The sequence below is a fragment of the Phoxinus phoxinus genome, assembly GCF_949152265.1.
Source record: "Phoxinus phoxinus genome assembly, chromosome: 3".
NCBI lineage: Eukaryota > Metazoa > Chordata > Actinopteri > Cypriniformes > Leuciscidae > Phoxinus > Phoxinus phoxinus.
The window spans coordinates 35,159,002-35,186,947 of record NC_136878.1 but is presented as its reverse complement, the minus strand read 5'-3'; the positions used below and the strand labels follow the sequence as shown (position 1 = coordinate 35,186,947).

At 38.6% G+C, this 27,946-nt stretch overlaps 2 protein-coding genes across 3 annotated transcripts in view; one reads left to right on the top strand and one right to left on the bottom strand.

Annotated features, from left to right (window-relative positions):
* cUnh11orf54 (chromosome Un C11orf54 homolog) overlaps window positions 1–3,950 on the bottom strand; it is a 37,788-nt gene extending 33,838 nt beyond the window's left edge. The window contains exon 1 of the mRNA XM_079605782.1: window positions 3,776–3,950. Within this exon, the coding sequence (XP_079461908.1) occupies window positions 3,776–3,842 (67 nt within the window). The 5' untranslated portion in view covers window positions 3,843–3,950. The remainder of the gene's footprint in view (window positions 1–3,775) is intronic.
* A 91-nt stretch (window positions 3,951–4,041) lies between these two features.
* Window positions 4,042–27,946, top strand: part of pho (phoenix) — a 71,500-nt gene continuing 47,595 nt past the window's right edge. Inside the window, exon 1 of one of the 2 annotated variants that reach the window (XM_079605781.1) lies at window positions 4,042–4,136. Coding sequence is in view for 1 of the 2 variants with exons in the window: in XM_079605780.1 (XP_079461906.1) it covers window positions 6,445–6,683 (239 nt within the window). In the remaining variant the exon portion in view is untranslated. Of the gene's footprint in view, window positions 4,137–6,035; window positions 6,684–27,946 lie in introns of those variants that run through there. The other variant, XM_079605780.1, reaches the window with a different exon arrangement.

Here is a 27,946-nt window from a genome sequence, read left to right as displayed (position 1 = left end):
CACGTTGTGCTTCTGTTCAATAAACCAGTTAACTGAACTCTGGCCTCCTGTGAGATGCTACAGTATCTTTAACGGGATGTTCGCTGTCTAGGTAACGTAGGGGAACTCCCACTGCCAATGCCCAAGTTCAGTCAGACAAATGAAGAAAGATCACGGCTTTAGTCAACATGTAGGCCCATTGTAAAATAACTTAGGCCTAATATGTAGATTGTGTGTAGAATTTTTAAATGTTATGTTTTTATTTTTTCCTTGTACATGTTAGTTAAAAATAAAAGAAAATATTCTGTAATAATACCATATAGCCACTAGATGTCTGTATAGTCCTTTACGTAAATATATATTTAGGGCTGTTAAATTGTGAATTTTTTTTTTTTTAAACAATGTTTTACCTTGAAGTAATCCAAAAGTAATCAGATTACATTACTTTCATATTGTGGTACTTGGATTACGTTACTGAATACTTTTTTTATTAAGTAATTTTTTAACTGTAACGGAATATATTTTGAAAGCAACCCTCCCAACCTTGCCCTAATGATCCTTGCGACGGAAGTGAATCAATCAAAACTGACTTTAGATGGAAAATATCTTTATTCAAGAAACACTATAAAGACTGAACAATCTCTGTTACCTAAAAGCATAGGCGTAATTGTATGGGGGGACAGGGGGACACGTCCCCCCCAATATTCAAAGAAGGACAATTTGTCCCCCCCAATATTTGATCATACTGTATGATTGATTATGCGGGCAATATCGATGTCCGAAAATATAAAATCCCGGCCGGTCTATTTCCCAAATCCATTCGACTGGCCTTACTTTCAGATTTCGCGCTCCTAGCTCTTCTTCTGTTTGGTTTCTCCTAACTCACTGACGGTGCACGAGCTACTAAAGGTATAGGGAAAACATGACATGGATTTCAGGAGAAATAGGTTTTTGTTCATGTAGCCTACTATACATTAACAAAAACCGATTTCTCCTGAAATCCATGTCATGGTTTCCCTATACCTTTAGTAGCTCGTGCACCGTCAGTGAGTTAGGAAAAAACCAAACAGAAGAAGAGCTAGGAGCGCGAAATCTGAAAGACATTTGGCACATATATCTGAATGGTAAATATCCTGTATTTGGCTGACATAATCCCTTAGATAACGATGAATTTCACTAGAATTTCGAATTGTAGAATTTGTGAATTTCGACTGTAATATACTATACACATACAGCTTGTATGAATGGGAGGGACTATTGACAAGCTATAGCCGACAGCTAGCTAACGTAACTGCACGTTTTTTCTCTCGATACCATCGTATCAATTGATTTTGATTAATATGCGCGAGGGAGAGAGAGAGCAGACAGCGCTCGGGTGAGTGCGCGCGCGCGGCCGGGGCTCTCTCTCTCTCTCTTCTCTCTCTCTCTGCCCTGTCAAGCGCCCTGTCAAGATGTGTCAAGAATTTAATTGTGATGCAAAAATATTCTTCCTATTTTTTTTTTTTTTTAATACAGCATTTTGAAAATAGGACCTACTGTATGAGCCTACATTGGCCTACAAACTGTATTTATTTTATACAACGGTTAAATTAACAATAAAGTTAACATTTGTGTGTTACTTTTTATACACAATATTGTTTGTTTCCCCCTTTATTTCGCCGACGAGAATTTCATAATGAAACTGTAGTCCAACAGACAGCGATTTTTTTTTAAACTAAAATCCGCGTTTTGAAGGAATCATTTGATTCAATGAATGAATCGGCAAATCGGTTGAATAAATGACTCCAACAACTCGCTTATAGAGAGCCTAAGTCCCTCCCCTTCCGGTCGACCACCATGGGACCTTATTTCGGAAAAATATTGTATGGTAGTCAATGGCGAGAGACAACAAATATTTTGATCTCGTTTGAATTGTGCCCTGATTTACACATATGATGTTTGTCAATTTAAAAGATACATTTTAAAGTCAAGAAAGTCGCAGTTTGATGTAAAACTGCTGAGGTATAAGACTGTGAAAATACGTAATTACAAAGACTACAAACCCAGAAGGCGCACATGCGACGTCATACCTTTTCTCGCAATGAATGAAGCTAACTTTACTGAAGCTAACGTCTGTCATTTTTTCTATAGTCTTACATTATAATCGTAACGTTACGCCGTCATGCCTGACTCGTGTTTTGAGCCAGAATACACACATACGAGCAACGGATCTTGTGACGTAGGCTACATAGTGCGAGACGAGAGATGTAGTTCATCGAGCGATTTTCACATACAACTAAACGTTACTCTTCTGTTTTATGACAAACTGCGACTTTCTTGACTTTCATATTTACCTTTTAAATTGACAAACATCATATGTGTAGTTCAGGGGACAGTTCAGACGGAATAAAAAGATAAGTTATCTCTCGCCATTGACTTCCATACATATTTTTTCCGAAATAAGGTCCCATGAGCCGGAAGCGGAGGGGCGGGACTTAGGCTCTCTATTAAGACAGTCACTTACTGCCACCTACTGGCGGGTTTAGTTTCATATTTAATGAATAGCTTTATTTATACAATTGCACATTAAGTGTAAATATATAGTAATGCCAGTTCGGATGCCGCTTCTGTGTCACCTCTGCACTGCAAGGATGGATTTTAATTTAATTATTTAATTTGACAGTGGTGCTGTGTTATTCTAATAGAATTTAATTTGAATGTTAGAATTTGACTTAAAAGGTGATGCATACCTCTAAATACGTTTAGAAATAATTTCCATATTTAGGTGAAAATGTCCCTGGAAATCAATTTAAGGTGGCAAATATTGCCCCTTAATAAAAATGTTAATTTCAGTCACTACTGTAGACCACTGCATAGAATATGTTAAATAGGAATATCTTCTTGAGTCTGCTGTCAACAATGCAAATGTAAATGTAAACAACAGGCCTAAACCAGCCAGGGTACCAGTACAAAATCAGTAAAATATCATCTAATGGTATTATCAACAAAACTTTGAAAATATAGAGATATATTTTTGTTAATATTGCACACCCCTAATGTACAGTATTAATTTTGATTTCTTCAGGTCTTAAAAAGCCTTAAATTTGACTTAAAAAAATGTGCAGATACCCTGATTAGTACATAACTGCTTTACTATCATTGCTCAAGACTTGATATTAGAAAATTGTTATCCTGTAACAGTAATTTAATAAAAATGTTTATAGCCACTATATGTTTATAGAAGAATATAAGAGAGAGATCATGGCCGCTTTGTTGTCAATTCAGGCTTGTAATTGATGCCAATGCTGTAATCATTACAGGGTGAGTATACGTTGGTTTGACGATCCGATGTAATAAAATTCCTTGTTGTGTTATACAATTACAAACATTCGGACTCTGACGTTTATTTTATTTTGATTAAAAAAATGTGTGCATGCGCCACCACAAAAAGTCCCACAGCTGTCCCCCCCAATGTGTGATTGACAATTTCGCCCTTGCCTAAAAGTATCCGTGTATCACTGTAAAACCGCTTTGAAACAATCTACATTGTTAAAAGCGCTAGGCTACTGTTATATGAATGAAGATGACTTGACTTGACTGAGACGGCAGCGTTTACTCTGGACTTAAAAAAGCACAGATGTTTTGCACGATATTCTAATTTTTCTAGTCTGCTTTAAATGTGTGTAAAGATCAAAATGATTTAAAATAGTCATGTTGAACTTTGGACTCATGTCATTTGGTTTTACTCAAGCACAATAAAAATAGTTAGCACATGCAGCAGCTAAATGCACACATTAAAATGAAATGCGATAATTACCCTGACATAACTCCTCGAGATTTGGAACATGCAGCTGGAACTTTTCGGTCTTGCTTGTGTTTGCCATCCGTCTTGGTGTATTAATCTCTCAGACTCAGTAGTGTATCAAACTGCCAAAGTCACGTGATTTCAGTAAACGTTGCGTCGAAACGTTTAGACATTTCAATGGTTCACCGCTGGGGGCATACCCTGAACCCACCGCTCCCTATATGCTCCAGACACGTAGTCGCGCCCGCCATCTTGCAACGGTCAGCGTGTCGTCACTCACAGTAAGAATCAATGACACCACAACATAGGGTAGCTTCTGGATGTGAAACTGCCGAGATTTCAATTCCCGATGAAATGGGATAACTGTTTACAGGTGAGAATGTGTTGGTTTGTGTTTTTATAACTATTAACTCAATATTACACGTTTTACCGTAGTACTTTTAATGTCTTTACTTTTACTACGGTACGTTTTTAACGTAGTGTCAGCTGACGCCTTCATCTGCTGGAGTCTATTTTTATATGTCCACGGACCGCTCCAATATGGCGGACGGTTTACGTATCGCTGCCATATGAGATAGCTGCCCATTGAAACAGCCGCAAATGAGGCATCTATGTATCTATGCCTAGGGAGCGATCTTCGTGTACCAATGAATCATGCGGATTCACTGAGATCGCCCCCATTGGCGAACCATTGAACAAGTCTCCGTTTGAACAAGTCTCCGTGGTTAATTCGTTTTTACCTAATCTCTTATTAGTTTTTATCAATTTTAGACGTTTTAATGAGACATTGGTATCATTAAAGTGAATAATAGTAGTTTATAGTCTCTTATTTGCCTGTTTAGCTGTATTGAAAGTAATATATCCAATGCAATTAATAATCTAGATTAAATATAAAATGTCTGTAAAATATGTGTTATTTTATTAATTTTCAGGTCTTGTTTTGTTTGTTCCATAGATATCCATAGAACAAACAAAACAAGCCCTGAAAATTAAATTAACACATATTTTCCAGACATTTTATATTTAATCTCTAGTCTAGATGATTAATTGCATTGGATATATTACTTTCAATACAACATTTTTAAATGGGTGTGTAACTGTGTTTTATGCATGTTGGCCTGAGTTTTTGTTGTATTTACACTGTTTTGACCAGCAGGCGTCACCAGCGCTTCAAAACAGTGAACCATTTTGCAAAGCAATTGTTTAATTGATTAGAAGCTTTGAAAAGCTTCGTTTCTACCACCACTCCGCTTGTTTCATGAAGCTTCGAAACATTTAAAAACCTTTTGTTTTGAATCAGTGCGAGTATGGTTTGGTATTTGCCAAAGTCACGTGATTACAGTAAACAAGGCTTCTTTACGTCATAACCGTTTCAAAATGTCAATGGTTCTTTGCCGCTAGGGGCGATGATCTTTAAACCCCCATGTACGCCATAGACTGTGGTGTAAGCCCATGAACCTATGGTTTTTATGATATTATAAGTTTGTATTTAATGTATTTGTACACTAAAAAGGAAGAGTTGTAGTTAACAGTCTTTTATTGGCCTGATTAACCAAGCTCTTCATACAAATAAAATAAAAAAAACCTACAAATTCATTAAATAACACATATTGTAAAGATACTTCATATTTAATGGTATTAGATGATTTGCTAATTGTATTTAATAGATAACACTTTCAATTAAACATTTGCAATTGCTTTGTAAAAAGTGTTTTGCTTGTTTGAGCCAGGGGGGCAGTGTTCCGAAAAACATTGAAGCCGACCTGGGCGCCGCCATTGGCTAGCGGACCCCCACCTGCTGTTAGCATTCCATTGACTCCCATTCATTTTGGCGTCACTTTGACAGCGAATAACTTTACATCTGAGGCGTTTAAAGACACCGTTTGTCCATTGTTTATTTCTAAAGAAACACGAAAATGTATAAAAGGCTCCATTACCTTGTATCTTACGTTATGGCCCCGTAGAAGCAGTTTTTGTAAAAATAGGCTAACGATTGCGTCATACCCGCGCGACTCTGTCGCACAAGTCGAAAAATTACCGTATGGACAGGCAGAGAAGCTCGCAAGCAATCGGGAGGACGTGGAGGCATAAAGTCGAGGGAGAAGCTCATAGAGAGTGATAAAGTTGCTCCCGCTGCTAGCTCATGGACAGCTAATACTCACGCTCTCCGTCTCTGCGAGATTCGGAAGGGAATGATTCAGATTTCTCTCGGCACCGCTACTAGAAGACCTACAGGTTGCTCACGTCACATCTACGTCGTCAAGCTCAGTTTGAGCCTGCGCAGTTCGCCTTGCGATCAGGAAGTGAGTGCTTCTAATTGACTTCATTTCTCTCCGTTGAAACCTATGGGTTCGCTGTGTCCAGTTTATATACTGTCTATGGTTTGAGCTGATCATAATCCATATGATGGAATGCGCATGCGCTTTACCAAACACTTCAGCTGATGTATTTCCTGGGCGGAACTGCTGCATGGCGCCCGCCATATTAACACATGTGGATATGTTTGGCATAGAGGCAAACGTTGTCTGCATTTTCGTTTTTGATCAGTACTTCTGTGTTCAGGCTTAATCTTTTGGAGCCAGTGCCACATAATCGCCCGTTAGAGGTGCACAAATAATCGATATCACGCAAGTCTACGAATACATGACAATTCTCATGTCATATTAAATAAAAAAAAAACAATGGCTCTAAGAAGCGAAGACGTCAGAACGCAAATTGAGTCGCCGAACAAGCAGCAGTTCGTACCGGTTGTGGCGCACCCGCACGTTAGAGATCTGATAGAATTGGACTCGCACTCAGAGCTGTTCCTCGAAACTCCTCCGCCTGATGTTGTAAGTTCTATCAATGCTTGCTTTGAGCAGTTCACCAGCACCTTTGAGAGGAGACGAGATGCTTCAGTCCACAGATCTTCTTCGGACAGGTAAAGAAAGTAAGAATGGACATGGAAACTATACTGCTGTGTTGCTTCTCATCCTCTTTTAAAGCCTCCCTGCAGTCAATAATTTTGATAATCAAAACGACACATTTAAACTTTTTTCCCCCCTGTGAAAATAATTTCTTCGTGCCTTAAAATTGATTGAATGTAACGCTACAACCTTGCTTCGTGCTACACCCTTGCTTCGTTTAGTTTACGCCAGGGGCGATTCTAGGATTTTCATTTTAGGGGGTCTAAGCCCCCAATGAGGGTATGATTTTTATTTATTTTTTTACACTAAAGTAACACTTTCTGCTCACTATTACATAATTTCATTAACATGCATATGGCAGGGTTTTACAATCACTGAGGTCCTGAATGTGAGGTAGGATAGTTAGGGGGTTTCCCCCGAGACAATTTTGATTTCTATATATCTACATAATGTGTATTTTAAGATGTTTTGAAGGCCAATTAAATTGGATAACAGCTTTAAAACCATGTCAGTGGGCAGCTGATTATTTATCTCTCCTCATCAGCATCACACTATCTTGTGTGACATTATCTTGCCCTGGCTCTTCCCCTCCTAAAGCTGAGCTTTGACTGATATAGGCTTTTCATTTATGTCTGCCAGTAAAGAAAGTAAACATATGGGTCAACTGATAGGTTGATTTTTAGCCTATGAATCATATTCTCAGACGCGTTCATTTACTGAAATCGACTAGGAAAGCTAGGTAAATAACTATTAAATTCATTCACAATATAGGCTATCTTATGCCTAATACAGGGCTTTATAATCAAATAGGTCCTACATTTGAGGTTGTTAGAGGGTTCAATTGTTTTATTTCTCTGATATGTGCATTTCAAGACATTAGAATGCCAAAAAAAGGATAAGAAATAGTTTTAAATCATGTTAGCGGGCAGTAGATTATTTGTCAAAACCTGCCCTCTCCATCACCCTTTCTTATTCTCTCAGTCTCCTCATCTTGCCCTGTCTCTTTTCCCCTCCTAAAGCTGAGGTTTTTTAATTTACTGAAGGTTACAAATTGTATTATATTAATTTTCAATATGTACACATTCATTATTAATCTTGTGCCTAACAAGATGAAAACGGCTTTGTTAATGTGTCTTGTCCCCTCACACTGACAGTAAACTAATTATTACATTACATAAGTTGTTACATAGGCCTATTTTCAGTTCAAAATGGCGAAAATAGACAAAAGTTTATTAGGTTGCCTGATTATATTTGTGATGAGTTTAACATTTATGACCTAAAAACGGTCAAATATGAAATCTTTAGTTTAGCTATACATCTTATCCCGCACTTGACCGTAAACTGAAGCGCGTCGAGTCACTCTGCTAAAATTCGCGCTCAGCAGCTTCTGTGAACATAAAGCCCGCCTACTTTAGTCATCTCAAATATTCTGATATTGACGAGCAGTGACAGACCAATAAGGCTCAGATGAACACACACACACACACCCTGTCCTCTGTTTCTGACGTGCACTCTTCTCTGCGCCGTTGCGGATTGAAGAGGAAGAACACGCTGAATATGATTATAACAAGACTGAAGCAAACACGAATGTGTAGTCTACACTTAATCACTAATTTTTAGGGGGCTAGGCAGAAAGTTTTGGGGGGCTGAAGCTCCCCTAAAAATGGCCTAGTGATGCCTATGGTTTACGCGGAGCCATTAAAAGAATAGTTCACTTTATCAAAGACAGTTGATGGTAGCTATGACTTCCATACCATAGTACTGTCAACTGTCTGGTTACCAACATTCTTAAAAATATCTTATGCTGCGTCTCAATTCGCCTAACACTTACTCGTACTACGCCCTAAAATTATGTAGGCCTACTCTTTTTGTGATGAAAAAGTACAGACTTTTGAGTGTGTATTAGAGTAGACACTTTAGGACATAGGCCTACTCTCACGTCATAAAATAGCTTCTTTAACGATTGCTCTCTGTTGCTCACACACGCATCCTGTCACGTAAACTGATCTGTCAATCATCTTGTCAAAGATAAAATCCTCCACACATTTAATTACCTATTGTATTGGAGAGAAATGCAGTAGCACGTTGATCTGCCAGTCGTGGGTTTTTCATGCGGAGACTCCTCCAGTCAGTCAGTCAGTCAGTCTTTATGTGACCAGGTTAAAAACTCAGAGATTCAAATCTCTTACAAGAGTGACCTAGTCGCCAGGAAATGGGGCTGGGCGATATGGGGCAAAAAATATATCTCGATATATTTTGCTATATCTCGATATACGATATATATCTCGATATCTTTACAGGGAAAATAACCCCCCAAAAACTACTGCAAAAACAAATTATGCCAAATACAAGTCTTTTTTTATTAAAGTGCAAAGAGGTTCATGTAAGAACAAAGTGCTTCTGCAACATAAAAAAATAAATCTCTGTATACAAAATAATAATTTAACTGTAAAATAAAGGAAGAAATATAACATATTGCCTTTTCATTCAAAAATATAACAACTCAACTTGAGGTAGGCTGTGCATACAGGAACAAAGTGCAGGGATTTAAAAAAAATCCCTGGTAACATAAATAATAATAATTTAAATGTAAAATAAAATAAATACATATTGCCTTTTCATTCAAAAATAAAACAACTCAACTCAACCTCATCTTTGCAATAACTGTTGTAGCTATCAACAAATAGCCAAAAAACAAAAGAGTTTGTGTAACTCTTTTACATTTTAATATTTTGAGCAAGGAATACCAATCTGTCTACTGTGTCAGGATTCAGTGCAGCCCTTTGACAAGTAACTATATTTCCACTGCAGCTGAAGATCCTTTCAGACGGAGTGCTATAGTGGCAGGCACACAGAGGTTCTTTTTTGGTAGGGTGCTCAGTGCTGGATAGGCAACCTCATGTTCCTGCCACCATTGTAGTGGATCTGCCTCACTCTCCAAACATACAGACTCTAAATAGCTTGACAGCTCATTCTCAATGGACTCGCGAGGTGTGAATGAAGAAGAGTAAGGGGTTGTATCTTGGACAAAGAAGCTGGCTAGTGTTTTTTTCTTTTTAGCAATGGGGGCCACAGGATCTGCTATGGCACTCACTTGTGCGGACTGAGGCACAGCTTTGTCAACACCTGCAGAGCTCTCCTGATCACCCAGCAAACTCTGTGCTTCGCAGATGACCCTGTCTTTCAATGCAACCAGTTTCCCACTGCTGACATATTTCCCCCGAAACCGTGGGTCTATAAAGGAAGCAATGTCCAGCAAGTCACTGGTAGAGGGCTCTGAATACTTCTCAGGAGCAAGGAGGCTGCTGTTAAAGAGCTGGAGCACAGGTCTTACATAGGAGAGTGTCACATACTCCTCGCCTGACAAAGCGTCAGTGAAGTCATGCAGGGGCTTCAGTGCTCTTTGGATGGCCTCTAGCACCTCTATGTCTTGCCAAGTAAGAACCAGAGGTCTTGTTTTCTTGTCAGCAGACAGGACTTTGGCAAGAGCCCTTTGATCCCCACCGTGTGGTTGACTCCGTACTGAGCTGATGAGCTGGTAAATTCATCTGTGCCTGCACTTCGGCCAGCTCCCTCCCCTTTTTCCAGCTGTAGGAGAATGCGCTCACAGTTTTCTTGCAGATAGAAATGGCCCGTGTGATACGAGGGTCTTGCATTCCATGACCTGTAACACAGTAAAAGCAAAAATGAAATAAATTGTTTTTAAATGTAGTTTAATAGCTCAAGACATGAATTATCTCTTAATTTTGTGACTGTATAAGTATAGTTTCTTTTTAATTTGTAATAGTTATTATTTTGACATTTACCTTTTTAATTATTCTGCAATACACTGTTTTTTTTTTTAAAAGACCAGATTATTTGCCACACTCCCTTCCACCCAACCAAACATTTCACACCCAGGCAGTCCCAAGCAGACTAACCTACACTGAAAAAAAATATTCATTGAATTTAATAAAAACATTATGGTAAGTGATTGCACACAATTGATTTTAGCTTAATTTAAACACATATTATAAGTTGAACTTTTAAACGTTAACGTAATGCATTTGTTAAAATGTAGCTTAAATCAATTGTGCAACCACTTACCATAAAGAAATTGATAAAAAAAAAAAGTTTCGGTGTACATGTGTACACACACGCACACACACACGCACACACACACACGCACACACACGCCCATGTAAGACCAGGTATATTCCACTCACCAATCGCCAAATGTAGTCTGTGACCAAAACATTGCATCCTCTGCCAGTTGTCAGTGGTGATGGCCACGGGTCCATTTGGATTCAACATCCAGGTTGTTGTTACGTCTCTGAGGGCCTCTGCGATATTTTCCCCCGTGTGATCTTGTGGGAAATATGTGGTTTGAAGGCATGCACTTTTAATCTTCCAGTCCAAAATATAATATATGGTGACGCACATGTAAGGCTCGCATGTCCTGCTGCTCCACATGTCTGTAGTCAGGGCATAGTCCGTAACCTTCTCTAATTCGGAAGCAAGACGCTCTCTCTCCGTAGTGTACAGTCGCGGGAGTTCTTGTCTCGCAAAGTAATGCCGACTAGGTAGACTGTATCTTGGATCAAGTGTTTTTAGCATGCTTATAAAGCCACGTTGTTCAACGATGGAAATGGGTGCCATGTCCACTGCTATATGTAATGCCACGGATTTTGATGCTACACCACCTTGCGCTCTTTTTTTCATATTCTACACTCCGCGTTAAAGCATTGTGTAGTGTTATCTGTGTAGCGTGTGGAGTGTTGCCAGAGCTAGTGGGTTTAGTGGCCGGGATCCTTAATCTGTTGCACTCCTCGTATGCGAGCTTGTGTCTTGTCTGTAAATGGTGGAAAAGGTTTGTGGTGCTAGAAGCTTTGGTTGGAACTAGAGGATGGATACCCGACCCGAGCCCGACGGGACCCGCCGGTACCCGACAGGCCGGGCCGGGTTCGGACAGATATTTAGAAATGATGTTCGGGTTCGGGTCGGGCTCGGTCACATCAGCGCGATAAGGCATTGAACATTTTAAATTTAAAACAGCTTATTATGTAGGTAGCCGATGTGCCTGATGCTTTCACTTGATGCAAACGTTCGTTTTTGTGATTAAAATACATGTAAAATATTACCATAACATCCGTCTTCCTGTGTGCGGACATTTATGTAGCCGTGACAATGAAACACGTGCATAATGTGCGCGCAACCAGGTGTTAAGAGCGCTTGTTGCTCCGCGCGCTGTTGCGCTTGTCCTGTTGACATTTCCGATTGCCTTCCTACAGTTGCTTAATAAAAGCGGGCTTTCCACACAAACAAACGTACAATTGTCATTAGTATGAGAAAAAAATGGGATTTTAACTGCCGGTCTCGGGTCGGGCTCGAACATAAATATCTTTATGCCTGTCGGGCTCGGGTCGGGTTCGGTTACTCGAACTTTCGGTATTTCGGTATAAAGCTAGCACAGCACAGAGAATGCAAACAAGCAAAGTGGCGTAATCAAAATTAAATATAAACAATACATCGATATATACGATATGTCAAAATACATATCGAGTTTAAAAAATATCTCGATATATCGTAAATATCGAGATATCGCCCACCCCTACCAGGAAAGCAGCTTAACATAAACATACAAATACACATCAAAACAGAAAAACACAATCAAGGATCTCAACAGCAATTTACCAAAGGATAAAACGCATAATCTGTTAAAAGTAACTTAAACTCATTTAGTGATGGAAGCATATTCAGCTTTAAGATGTTTGGTAAAGTATTCCAAGGAGAAGCATTGTATTTAAAGCCTTTTTTTCCTAGCTCTGTTCGAGCCAGAGGAACTTTAAGATATAACAAATCATTAGAATGAAGATTGTAGCAAACATTTGTGTTAGAAACGCAGAGAGACAAGAAAGATGGTATAGGAGGATCTTTGTTGACATCTTTGTACGCATGCGCGAGTGGTTGTGTGGCAACAAAACAAGCATTATGGCGGGCTGTAAAGACGCGACGAGCACTTTCAAGAGAGTTAGCGGGCGAAATCCACAATATATAAGCAGTTTAACATCTGAAGACCAGAGGAGGTTTGGAGAGAAGCTCAATTTGTATTGGATGTCAAAATCAAAGTTATTCAAAGCCCATATGAGATCTGGGATGACAAAAAACGTTGGTCCGACTCGCCCGTGTCTTGGCCACCAATCTGCTGGGAAGACATTTATTCTAATTTAATAGAAACGCCTGGACCCTTTACTCATGAAAGATTAAAGGCTTTCAAAAGTCTGGAGGCCTATGATTATTTTGTTTCTCGAAAAGTTGGGCCGATCTTTTCTGCCAAACAGAAAGCAGTGATCGTGCTAAAAGACACCTGAATCAGAACGCGAAAACATATGGTTCGGTTGATTTGACTCAGTTTTTTATTTTTATATTTTTTTTATTCAATCTTCTATAAATACATAGTTACTAAGATTAACCATGAACAAAATGAGCCTCTCAAACTCGATCAGAAGCTGCAGGAATCCAGGCTTTCTTCGGAGCGTCCAGGTTCAGTCGCCTAATTGCACACAACCATTTCATTTCTTTCGTTTTTCGCGATCCTTTTCGGAGGGAATTCGAAAACTTTTTATCAGGCCCCCAAACGAGCCGTACAATCGACCACACAGCCAGAGTGAACCATCCTCTTCTCTAAATCCTCCTCTAAACGTGCAAAACAATAAAATTACAGGTATCTAGCGGTGTTTCCTGCCACACGATTCCCATGATGCAACGCGACAAACATAAACAATGACGTCACAAAAGATCCTCCTATTGGACCACAAATATACTTATAAATAAAACCATGCCAATTAAAACTTCTTTGATTATACAAAGATGGCAATTCAGCTTTATCATAAAGTGCAATGATGTGCTTGATAACTATAACAAGTAATGAAACGTAAAGCGCTATGATAAACGGTATACATTTAAAAATAATAATAATGTACTGACCCGGGGCATTCATATAAAGCAGATCTCCATAATCCAATTGTGGTAAAAAGGTTGCAGATACCAAATATTTCCTTGCACTAAAAGAAAATAAATATCTGTTTCTGATATTTTGAGAAAAAGATGTTCATGCATATCGATGCGTTTAAAAGTTAATAGCCAAACAGATCTTTAGAAAAGTTCACGTTGTTGCAGATGAAATATAAGACTGATAACCTTGCATAAATATTTTAATCAGATTAAATGTTGATTTATTAGTCACTCAAACCCCTTTATCTAAACAATTTTTACTCGTGTTTGTAGTTCTCAACTGAATCCTCCAAATCGCAATGGGTTGTGGGCTATATTAGCCGTTATAGTGAGCACTGATCCACACTTTTAAAATCGACCAGAAATAGTACACCCTCCGGGGACTTCTGGCATACTCTTTTCAACATACTATGCTTTGTGGGACACTTATTTTAATCTCACATACTGTTTGGGATAGATAGTATGGACATTTAGACGGTAGGGTTCTTTTGTGTTCAACAGAAAAAATAAACTCATAAAGGTTTGGAACAACTTGAGAACAATAAATAATGTCCAAATTTAAATTTTTGGGTCTACAATGAAATCCCTTTAATATGCAAATGTGTCCTCCCCTCAACTCAATCACACCAGCTCGGACTACCTGATCGTTTTTTTTTTTTAGCTGGGATTCTTCCTTTTTCCAATTTTTTCAATATTACATTTCAAGAAACAAAACCACTTCACAACAAACAGACATGGGGGATATTTTTTGTCTTAAACCATTTATATTATTTTTCTTGTTTCATACAAGGAAAACATCTACATTCTGCAATTTTTTCAGAATAAGGAATGTTTTAATAATTTTTTTATTTCTTATAATAGCATTCAATGAGTCATAGCATACAAGTCAAAAGAGGGCTTAATAGACATTACCTTAGCTTTATGTAAACCAAACTTCCCATGGAGAATTATTAACTTTAATGTGTTGTCAATTGTAGGAGTCCACAGTCCAAGAAGAGTATCATAGAGTAGTCTATTTCAAATAATTAGCAAAAATGATCATAGATCTTTGCTTCCAAAAATCTTTAGAATAGTTAGGTACAAAATAAAGGTGTGAGAGAGTTTCATATTCAAGATTGCAAAAAGAGCATTTTGGTGAGAATTTATTAAATTTTTTAAAGAAAAGCATTGCAAGGACTAGGGGTGGGCGATCTTCCCAAAATTTCATATCACAATCTTATAACAAACAATCACGATTCATGATCTTAATTGCGATCTTCCCTATTTTGAGATGTACAATCGATAATATCCAGACTGAAACAAGCCAATGGACTTATATTTGCACAATTTAAAACACAGTTCACAGATGATTGTTCGGCATTAAACAGTTAGTTGTCAAAATAGTCATGAAAACCTCAGTTCAACTGTAAAACACTGCATAGTTTTCACTGTATGAATTAAATGCACATTGATTCTTAATAAAACTTAAGTTTTTCAGTCAAGAGCAGCGAGTAATCTTGTCTTTGTCTTTTGTTTAACATTAATGGCACAGACTGTACATGTTTTACGTTATACGTCATTGTTGATACGCTCGAGCACTGTCTATGAGCAGAATGGCGTCTAAGCGATTGTGGTGTTCTGTTCTTGGGTGCAATAAGGTACACAGCAGATTTTAATGAACCGCTGAAGACGCAGTGGCTGAGTTTTGATTTTGAAGGGAATATTTCCCACGATCAACACGAATGTTTTTTGTTTGCACGCTAATAATTTTTCACCAGATTGCTTTACAAACGAAGGCCAGTATAAAGCTGGTTTTGCTAAGAAGCTGCTCCTGAAAAAAGGATCGGTACCAACTATTCGTGTTCCTGCTGAACCTCCAGAAGAAGTGAGAAGTTATTAACCTTTATATTAATCTTTGCAAATCGCTAGCAGCACGCTTTACGATGAATGCGGCTAATGTTTACACTAAGGGTACATTACGGCATGTTTTCTATGTACGACGTTCTCAAAATACTTCATAATCCCACGTTTATAATGAAACGCGTTATGGTGTTATTAAAAAAATTGTACACAGGTGTTAAAGTTAACGTGGTGGTGATACTACACTAAGCTTACTTTTGTATATGGTTTATAACGGTGTCTGTTACTGATTAAGAAGTAATGTACAAAAACTGCATGAACATGAATGGTAACAATATCTACAAAATACTGTTTACATCCTGCAAATGCATATGATTCAAGACTATAAATACTCTAATTGATTTTTCAATATTACGGCGGAATAAGTTATGTAATCTGATCACTTATTTGCTTTTGTATAGGCAAGCACATCTGAAGACGTGCTTGCCTATACTGAAGGGGCGGGGTGAGCAAAGCTCATTATCATTTAAAGACACATGCACTTAAACGGAGTGCTGAAAACAGAGCTGTTTTTGACCAGGTAAAATGAGTGTTTTCTTACAATACTAATGAGAATTTTTAATTAAAGTATATTACAAACTTTCATTTTAGACCCTAAAAAATCATATTAGCTTGTACAAAAATGGCATTATATGACCCCTTTAAGTAGGGGTGAAAGCACACCACCGCTTTATAGGTATGGTACAATAATCATTTTATCTTAATGATTACATCATAATCGTTGGAAGCCAAAGTCTAGGCCGAAACTAAATTTTATTCATTACACACAGCCCTATACTACTGTTGAACTGTTTTTCAAATGCATCACCACGCATGAAAGACACATGATATTATTTGGCCAGTCAGCACAGCCTTTCAAGTAGGCAGTCATTGCTTTATTTTAACATTATTACGAGCCATTATAAGGAGATAAAAGAACACTACCTCTACGATTCGCTTGAAAAGTAGATTGTGGGCGTCTTTGAGATCGATCACAATATAAAATCGACCACCCATATCAACCACCCAAAGGACAAAATCAATGCAATATTTTTAAATTAACTACTTTTATCTTTTTGGGCAATTGGGCAAAACGTATTACTCTCTGAACATATTTTATCAATAAAGATTATAGAAAAGGTTTCCATTTAAATTGCTTTTGGCACATTTTGAGTGAGACATTTGAGTTTTTTTTTTTTAGAATTGTTTTTATTATGCAAGTACAAAGAAAACAGAGAGACAATGCAATAAACAACCTGGTTTTCCAGCAAATTCCATTCAAATATAACCTCCATATAACTATACACTAGGGGAGAAAGAGAAAAAAACAAAAACAAAATAAATTTAACACAATGCACACTCCCCTTCATTTTTTACATCTCTCTTTTCTTTTTTCCTTTTCTTTTTTCTCAGACAAAAGACAATAGACAAGACAAACCAGACAAACTATAGAAACTATATTTAGACACATTCTGAACAATTTACAACACACAGGACAAGTCACACTAATAATAATAATAATAACAAGACGACAAGACATGCCAAAGTGGCTGGGAGTGTGAGACCAACTGCAGCAAGGATCAATTGAAGACATTTAAAGATGAATTTTGGCAAAATGGTTGAAAAATCACATACAATAACTAAAAATATGATTATCACCTTCGACCAATAGGTGGCGCAGTTACGAAACTGATGTGATGTGGTCAGAGTGAAGTGACAATGACACATACAAAGTTTGGTGTCAATATGTCGAGGCATTGCATATATAAAGCCTGAATAGTCATTTTGGCATCATGCCTCAATTTTGCCACTGCGGTATACAAAAACGGTTTCGTCTATCGACACAAAATCCATAACTTTTACTCGGCACCGTCTGGAGATGACACGATCCGATTTTGGTGAAAATCGGACGTTCGGTCTAGGAGGAGTTCGAAAAAGTAGGTTTTAAAAGAAAATAAAGATGGCGGACAGGAAGTTTGACTGACTACACCAAAATTGGTATCTATGTTTTCAGCATAACCCAAGGAATCTATTGAGATCAGTGTCATTACTATAGGCAAATTTATTCAAAAGTTATTAGCATTTTTGGAAATTTCATTATAACTTTTGACCAAAAGGTGGCGCTGTCTCATAATCTTTTGAGTACCTTTAGGGCGTTGTACTGATGACCCATACTGAGTTTCGTAACGATACGTTCATGCATTCATAAAATACAGCATTTTAGCACATAATTCAAAATGGCCGACAGCCAAAATGGCCGATATGGACAAATTGGATATCAGTCAACTCAAAATGACGCCCTGAATCTATCGAGACCACTTTTATGATTTTTGGACAAACCGTTCAGAAGTTATAAGCAAAAATAGCCTTTTTTCATATCTCCGGACCAGTAGGTGGCGCTGCGCCGAAACGGAGCATGTAGCCTCAGGTCACGCTTGTGATGACATGTAGGAAGTTTGGTTTGAATACGATTAAGCGTTGCGGAGATACAGCCTTACGTCTGTTTTCGCAAGCGCTACGTAAAATTTGTTTGTGGGTTTTTTCGAAAATTGCTAAGCGAATCAACTTGAATTCCATAACTTTTTGTCGGCATGGTCTGTAGATGATCTGATTCAATTTTCATGGAAATTGGAGCAACGGCCTAGGAGGAGTTCGAAAAAGTAGCTTTTTCGGAAAATTCAAAATGGCGGAAAACTTTTCATGGCGCAAAATGACGTCATTGGGTGCAATCGAATCGTCACGAGGTCAGGAATCAGAGGAAAAAAGAATTTTGTTTCTAGCCCTTGTGGTTCAAAAGTTATTAGAATAAACATGAGTGAAACTTTGGACAGTTGGTGGCGCTAGAGGGAATGACTTAGACACACCAAAATTGGTGTATTTAATGTTGGGACTGTCCTCTATCCGAATGTCAAACCATTACAACTTTCCCGCGATCGGTTCTATGGGCTGCCATAGACTCCCAGAGCGGAAGAAGAAGAAGAATTATTTTTGGTACGGGAACAGATACAATAGGTGCCCGCACCTTCAGTGCTTGGCCCCTAATAAAACACACACACACACACACACACACACACACACACACACACACACACACACGCTTTCATTTCTATCCTTGTGAGGACATTCCATAGGCGTAATGGTTTTTATACTGTACAAACTGTATATTCTATCCCCTTACACTGCCCCTATCCCTAAACCTACCCATCACAGGAGACATTCTGCATTTTTACATTTTCAAAAATATATAATTTAGTATGTTTATTAACCCATTCCCCTCATGGGGACCGCTGGCTGGTCCCCACAATGGAGGTGATCTCAGGTTTTACTATCCTTGTGAGGACATTATGGTTCCCACAATGTAATGTATACCAAGTACACACACACACACACACACACACACCAATTATACTGCTGGTGCTCCGAGTAAACTGTTAAGAGAGAAAAAAAAAAGAAAGAAAAGATGTTAATATTACCATGTCAAATTTACGAACCTATAAATTAAAATACAGATTTGAATTAAGCAGAACTAGCGTTGGACTATTTACAGAGCATCAAATATTGGTTTCCACACAAAATTAAACTGTTTTTGTTTGTTTATCCACTGACAGAGCTTTCTCAATATTTAGGTAATACTTCATTGCATTTTTCCATTTATCTAACCCTGGGGTATCTATGTTTTTCCAATTGTGTAACAACAATTGGGGGGGAAGATACATCAAACTTATGAATTTTATCCCTACTATAATAAATTCTAGTCATTAATTTATATTGAATCAATCTAAGATTTTCGTTAGATGTGGCTTTATATGTTAGATTTAAGCACTCCTTCCATTTTGTTTTGGCATTGAAATCCTTTATATCTCTGTCCCAGCCTTTATATATTTTACTTAGCAGATTACAATTTATTACAACATTATTGAGATAGTTATACATAACACTTACACCTTTTTTCTTTTTCTTACTTTGTTCCAGAAGGGTCTTTATCTTTTCCGGAACATCATTCACTATATCACAGTTCTCTGTGACCCAATTTTTTAACTGCATATATTTAAATATCTCTGAATCTTTTAATTTAAATTTATCTTTCAGCATATCAAATGAGGATATTTTACTTAAACTAATTAGAGGTCGACCGATAGTGGATTTTACCGATAACGATAGCTAGGTTGGGCCATACTTGCCGATAACCGATTAATGAACCGATAGTTTTTAAAATTGATACTGGATAAAAACAAACATTATACTCCAAGTAAAACAGTGCTGAACTTTATTATAAAAATAAAAAAACTGTATTGAACCATGAAAACATGCTAAATGAAATAAATATATAAATGTGAATAAATATTTAAGTCAATAAAAGACATTCATTCAAACTGAAACAAAAAGTAATACTCTAAATAACAAATAAAACCAGTTAGATTCAAAATTTAACTATTTAACTGTTCTTTTCAAGCCAACTTAATTAACAAAAAAGTAACAAAATTTGTATTAAAGTTAAGATGAAAAAAAATAAATAACCAAAATCGAATGCTTTTCTGATTCGTTTATGTTTCTGTCGGCTGTATGAACATATCAGTTTGCTTACGTCTCTAGCTTTAAATATGCAACTTCTCTGCATATTTAATGCATAAAAGTGACCAGCTGGATATGAACTAATGCAAATATAGAGGTAACAATTGTGACATTAAACATTCGGGTCGGACTTACGTTTATGTCTGTCAGTGTTTTAACCGCTTGAGGTACTAATGTTACTAGCGTCCTCTCAGCCTCGAAGGCAAACAAACATAATGTTGTGCTGTTCTTTCTCTACTAATGCAGCATTTAGTCAACAAATTAATCACTTTATAATGATATGACAATGTACTGTATACATACATTTGAGCTGTCGGTGCTTTAAACGCGCATCTGATGTGAGCGCTCTCCACGCAGCATGTGCTCTCAGTGCAGCACGCAGAATCACGTGTCGAAATAAACAACACGAGGCACGAGTTTTTATTACACCTCTAGAGGCCGCTCTTGTACTGCATCATGCCAGCAGACCCTTCTCAGCTCTTACACTGAATGACAGCGCGCGCTTCTCAGCCGCTCCAGCAATGGACGCAACCAGGAAAAACTATCGGTATATATTTTTGCCGATAACGATAGTTCCACCAGTCAACAATCGGTGCCGATTAATCGGCAAAACCGATGAATCGGTCGACCTCTAAAACTAATAATATCTGATAATGTTTCAATGCCTCCATTCATCCAAGTTTTCCACATTAATTTAGTACCCTGAATTTTAACAGATGGATTATTCCAAATCTTAATATGTGCTGGGGTGCCAATCTCCATCCATGAGTGAGACACTTTCTAATGTGAAAATTGTTACATTTATAATCCAAAATATGAATACTTCCACCAATGAAAAGTTTTGGAATCTGCCCAACAATTGAGTTATAATGGTGATGTGTTTTCACAAGGTGTAGCAATTTAGATGAGATGTTTCACAAGCAAACGGTAATCTCTATACGAAGTAAATTAAGGATGAACCTCATCACCATTACTATTTAGCAAATCTGAAAACAAAAATAATTCCCTTAACAAATCATTCTTTTTTTTTTTTTTAAATATACAGTATTTTACGGACTAAGTCGCACTTTTTTTCATAGTTTTGCTTAGGGCTGTGTTGAAAAAATCGATTCAGAATCTAAAGATCGATCCGTAACTCAGAGGATCGATTTAATAACAGGCCTAAATTTTCCTCATAAACACACTGACATGGCGACCGGCGGCGCTGCTAATGCGGTTTCTCTGAATCCACTTGTTGACAAGAAAGGAGGAAAGAGCCGTTCACATAGCGCGTTTTTTGCGCTCGCAAATTCGTTTTCCAGGCGCGCCTCTGTTCATGGTTGCATGCAACGGCAGACGCAACGGGAAAGCACGCGCTTGTTGAGAGGAGAAAGCGGTGCAAACTGCGCTCTCCATGATGACGAGGAAGTAGCCTATCATCAAAAAATGTATTGATTTCTAGCCCTTGCATTAGCTTTACTACTAGATATATTAATTGAGATGAGAAATAAAAAGCCGCCCTGTACAGCTACCTATGATCAGCTATTCGGCCGAGCTTTCCATGTTGTTACGGAAAGGCCGCTGGTTTTTGTCACATGACCTGTTGAGATGCATTGAAGGTGCTTCTCACTGAATTTGCACGCGCATAAAACGCGATATGTGAACGGCCCCTAAAGTGGTATTGTGTGCGGTTGTATCTAGTTTAAAAGGCCTTTTAAATATGAACGCAGTTTTGGATTACATAAAAGGACAGTCAAGTCAAATAAAACACGTTTTATCTCCTGTTTAGTTGGCAACACTATACATTAAGATAGGAGGCTACCATTCATTAACATTAATGCCTTATCTAACATCAACACTTTGAGTGAACAATACATTTTTACAACATTAATGTATGTTTGTGAATGTTATTTAATACAAACACTTGATTGTTCATGAACAGTTAAAACTTTTGATTTTAAAAATATAAGATCGGATCAGATCGGGTCGAATCGAATCGAATAATGATAATCGATTCAAGATCTTGAGAATCGGAATCGAATCGATTCTTGAAATTTGAATCGATACCCAGCCCTAGTTTTGCTGGTCCTGCGACTTATAGTCAGGTGTGACTTATATATCAAAATGTGACTTATATATCAAAATGAATTCATACTGACTGAGATGAACCAAGAGAAAACACTACCGTCTACAGCCGCGAGAGGACGCTCCATTTAGCGGAGTTGTTCAGAAGCGACACCGAGGAAGAATTTAATGGTTTCAGTGTTGTGGAATGAGATTGCGGGAGCTGGTGAACTTGCTTACCGGTAACTTGTTTTGACTCGTTGGCTTATGTTAATTTAACCTATTCAGCCCTACCAGGTATATGTTCTTTATGCTATTGTGTAGGGTTTCCCGCAGAAAATGTGTTAGTTAAGGTGTAACTTAACTTAACTTTGTGTTATCCTACGTGTCGCCACCATACAGATCAGCATATAATGCTCCTGATAAATTATTTGTTATTAAAGCATTAACATTCACAAACCACTGTTAATTTAACATAAAAGCAAGCAGGCTGCGTGCATGGTTTGCCATGACTGAATGCGTGCAAAGTGCGCTCCCTTAACGGCATTTGACCGTTCGCAAAGACACGCCCCCTTTAGTTACTGTTGCTATGTCCGACAAGCTACGCCTTTCTCACACTAAGCCACACCATGCTCTCAAGCAGTGAACAATACATCGCGAAGCAGAGAGGACACTGACAATGCGCCGACAGACAGGACAGACCAGTTTACTTTTGGGTTACTTTTGATATTAAACAATGTCTCACCTTTCAAATGTGGTCCTTTTTTAAAGAAATTTTAACAATAAATGCTCTTTAATGTGTCTGACAGAGCGCTGTAGAGCCTCAGTTAAAGCTGCTCGTGAAAAGATCATATCTTCCTTCTAGTTAAAGGAGAACTCCGGTCAATTTTTACATTGAGCTAATTTTTTTTTGTGTAAATTTGGAGTGCTGTCAATACAGAGAACAACGGCAAAAATCGGTGTTGCCTACACTGTTATCCTCTTTTTAAAATTTGCACCCTGTTGACTTCAATGGGGCAAGTTTTAAACCTGCTTTTAGCCTCTTAACATCCTTGATGTGTCATACAAGTGCCCAGCCATGTGAGTGATTCTTTTAGAGTGAACACGTTAGGGATGTTAACCGGTGACCGTTTGACCGATGGTTGACTAGGGATGGCGAAAACTAAAAAAATTATTGACCGACCACCGAGCCTCATTAGCCGGTTGAAACCGGTTAACCGATTAGTTTAAAATGTGGTACGCTATTTGAAATAACAGCCATCTTGAGCCGCGCCTGCAATTTCGTAACTCTCTCCGCCGCTCTGCCTCCGATCACACACACACACGGCGCCGCCCTTCCACTCACGTCACTTTTTTAAAATCCCCAACAGCGCGAATGAGTCCCGCAAACGCGGCGCCGAGGAGCTTGTATGTAATCGGCGGACAAACGCCTCCTTAGTTTCGAAATGGTTTGGGTACAAGGTGATCGCGTTGAAAATAAAGGCGTTTATCTAGCATTAGAAGCTCATTTGAAACATTGCCGCGGCTCATTTCAGAAAATGACAGCTCCGAACCGAAGAGACGCCGCTTTAGTTTGAGGTAACGTTAGTGCAAACAATAAAGGAAGATGATGATCATCATCACCTTATCTGTTACCACTGAAATGTATTTGTAATGTATTTTCATATTTAAGCGCTGTATCACACAAGTTGCAACTTACATTACATCTGTGTCATTCTGTTTGGTGAAATGGTCCCACACACTAACGTTACTCTTCTCTGCACGCTTCCTCCTGTCGTCTGCGCTGGCTCTAACCTCGAGTGTGTTAGCCTGTAGCCTTTACTTTTCGCAATCCTTGTGAGCGCGCGAACCCAAACGCTGTGACCTCGCGCCGAATGTTTTTATTGGTTTATTAAGTACAAACGGGCGAATTATGAAAGATTGAGTGAGGGATTTGTTCACTTCACACAAAAAGATCTTGGAATATGACGGCTAACTGTAGTAGCGTTTAGTCCACTGTCTATAATAGACTAATTTAGAGATCACTTTTTTTTTTTTTTTTACCGACTACCAACAACTTTGATAGGTTAACGTTGATACGGTCAACCATCGGTCAAACGGTCATCGGTTAACATCCCTATGGTTGACCGTATCAACGTTAACCGATCAAAGTTGTTGGTAGTCGGTAAAAAAAAAAAGTGATCTCTAAATTAGGCTATTATAGACAGTGGACTAAACGCTACTACAGTTAGCCGTCACATTCCAAGATCTTTTTGTGTGATGTGAACAAATCCCTCTCACTCAATTCCGTTTGTACCTAATAAACCAATAAAAACATTCGGCGCGAGGTCACAGTGTTTGGGTTCGCGCGCTCACAAGATTTGCGAAAAGTGAAGGCTACAGGCTAACACACTCGAGGTTAGCGCCAGGGCAGACGACAGGAGGAAGCGTGCAGAAAATAGTAGTGTGTGGGACCATTTCACCAAACAGAATGACACAGATGTAACGCAAGTTTCAACTTGTGTGATACAGTACTTAAATATGAAAATACATTACAAATACATTTCAGTGGTAACAGATAAGGTGATGATGATCTAAATTTGCTGCATGTTATATTTATGGAGATCCTTTCTCAGATGCACATCATGTGCAGAACTGAAACAACTTTTCCACCACTTAAGGCCACAGTACCTCTTGCGGTCTGGGCATGTCACACAGGATTCAAACCCACGACCAGAATGGTTAGGGATTCGAGACATGTGGTTTAGCAAATTGCGCCACTCAGAGGACGTAAATTTCAAAGCTGCAGAGGAGAGGCTTCAGTGTAAGAATAAGCACACAAAATCATGTTAACGAGATTAGCATGCTAAGCTAGCTTAATGCTAGTGCAGCTTATGGTTATCCTGATAGCTGAAGAGCCACATTAGAAAGAATGGCATCTGGTTAGCATGCTAACCAATTATTATGCTAAGCTAACTAGCATAAGGCAACAAACACTGGCTAGGTCAAATTCAGAGACGAATATCTCGGGAACGGTACTGAAGATCAAAAATCTGTTCAGTAATTTCTGTGCGGCTCAGTCCAAAGAATGTCTGATCACATTTTGGGCAAAATTGATCAATTTTGAGTAGTGAAAAAACTGTTTTTCATTTTCTCCAATTTGGCGGACAGTCACATTGTTGGAAAATGACAAATCAGATATCGTCGTAATCTGCATAAGCCACGGAACATAATGACATAAAGAACAATGTTTTCAAAAGTTATGAGCGTTTTTGCAAAAGACCTTATATCTCTGGAACACTAGGTGGCGCTGTGATCAATCTTCTCATGTACCTTCAGGACATTGTGTCGATGATCCATACTAAATTTTGTGAAGATATGTCAAAATGGTTTAAAAGTTATTGCAAATGATGACAAAATTCGTGGTACATCCAATCCTGGAACAATCGGTATCCACGGATTGGAATCCATAGTTACCAAATGTATGATTTTCTGACAAACTGTTCAAAAGTTATTGACCAAAGTAGCCATTTTTCATATCTCATGACCCGTAGGAGGCATAGGAATAATAATAGGAAAACTAACAGATACAATAGGGGCTATCCCCTTCGGGGCTTGGCCCCTAATAATAATAATAATAATAACTTAAAAAGTGCAGGGAGCACTCAGCAGCATCCTGTAAACATTTTGTAAAACTTAAATACTCTATTTTAATGGTTAAATTACATTTTAGGAATCGCGTCTAATCGATAGGAATCATGTCTAATTAATTGAAATCATCAGACGTATTCAATTTATTTACAGTTTAATAAAAATTACATTTTAGGGCCCTTTGAAAAACCAAACTTTTATTTTGACGGGTTGCCGAGGAGATCTGTGAGTTTCTGTGTGTTTATAAATTATGATATGACTTTTCTCAGTTGAAGCATTAAAAAAATCTCATGAAGTGACTCAAAGCGGCTCTGGACTGGAGATGTTTATGCAATCATGTCCTCATATAATGATGCGGCTGAGGCTCAAAACAGCGCAAGTGACGCGTGCTCCAGTGTGTGTGGTAAATTAAATCCCACCTCTGCGCCATTCATTTAGGTCTCCTAGCTCCTTTAAGGAACCGAATGACTAAATGTGACCCGATCTGGCGAAATGAGTCGGAAGTCGCAACGTTCCATTTTAAGATACGGGCCGATAATGTGAAAAAACAATAAAAAAATAAAAAAATTTTTTTTTGCTAATTTCAAAGAAAAGACATTCAAAAATAATCTTCCAAAGTTTCGTGGTCCAGATAATTGAGCAAATGTATTTAAATGACTATTAAACTTGACAAAGTTTTACTAAATTCGTTGGAAATGAACATTGCTTTTCTCAAATGCTTTTCTGGTCACCTCTGAGCATTTCCCGGGTATCCCCTGAAACGTCACTATCTCTGCTCTCCAAATGGTGTTACACGTTGTATTGAGCCAATCAAAAAGTTTAGAAATGTACACAAACGCTGATCATTAGTCAATGGGAAGCCCCGCGGCACGCGATTGGTCCAGCCATCCTCCTGTCAGACTCGCATCGCAGAGGTTATTGTCAACTAGCCTACACACACACACACACACACACACACACACACACACACACACACACGCGCACACACACACACGCACACGCGCACACACACGCACAAACGCACGCACGCACGCACGCACGCGCGCGCACACACACACACACACACACACACACACACACACACACACACACACACACACACACACACACACACACTCTTTCTCTCTCTAGCTAAAATGTAGCACTTCTGTTCAATCTTTCTGTTTTTTGTAAATCTTTGTAAAAGTGCCTTTTAAAATATTTATTCAAATAAATGCTTTACAATAATTTGATCTTCAGCCTAGTTTACTGTAATAGCATTTATATATAATATCTTTGGTCAAATTAAGCTGTAAACAAAATAGTTTATCCCTTTAAATGCAATGGATTTTGAAAGATATCTACAAAAATACGGGCAAAAAACTTTAAAAGCTATTTTCTCAGGTTTCCAGTTGGAAAAAGAGGGCAGACGACCATAATTCAAATGTGTATATCTTTAAAACCATTCGAGGTATGGCTTTGACTAGGATATCATTTGAAAGCTTATGATCTCCTCTTTCCATTGATATCAAAATCTCAATTTTGAAATTTGGGTCACTGTGACTCATTTTGCTGGATCAGGTCACAAATCGTTCCTTCCTATGGACTGGCCGTGTGCAGTTTCAGAGAAAGCCGCTATAGCCGCCACGTATACTTTTGAGTGTGGAAGGGGATCTCCCGCTATCCAACATCTCTTGTAAGAAGGACAAAACCTCTGTTACTCCGCAGTCTGGGGGTGACACGCCGCGAGTCGTGCACCAGCCAGAGAAAACTGACCATTTCGACGCATAGAGCCGTCGCGTAGACGGAGCTCTAGCTTATGTGATCGTGTTTAACACTCCCTGAGGGAGGCCAGCGGATACCCGTTGATGGCCCACACGTGAAGGGACCATAGCTCCGGGTGAGGATGCCAAATCGAACCGTTTACTTGAGAGAGAAGAGATCCCTCATCAGAGGCACCGGCCACGGGGCGGTGCTGGCTAACTGCATCACAGCTGGGAACCAGGGATGATTCAACCAGAGTGGCGCTACTAGCAGCACTGAGCATCCCTCCTCCCTGATCCTCTCCACCACCTGAGTCAGGAGGGAGACAGGGGGAAAAGCGTACAGGGGACGGCGTGGCCACTGATGAGCCAGCGCGTCCTTGCTTTTTGAGAAAAATTCTAGACTGAGCGTTCTCTGG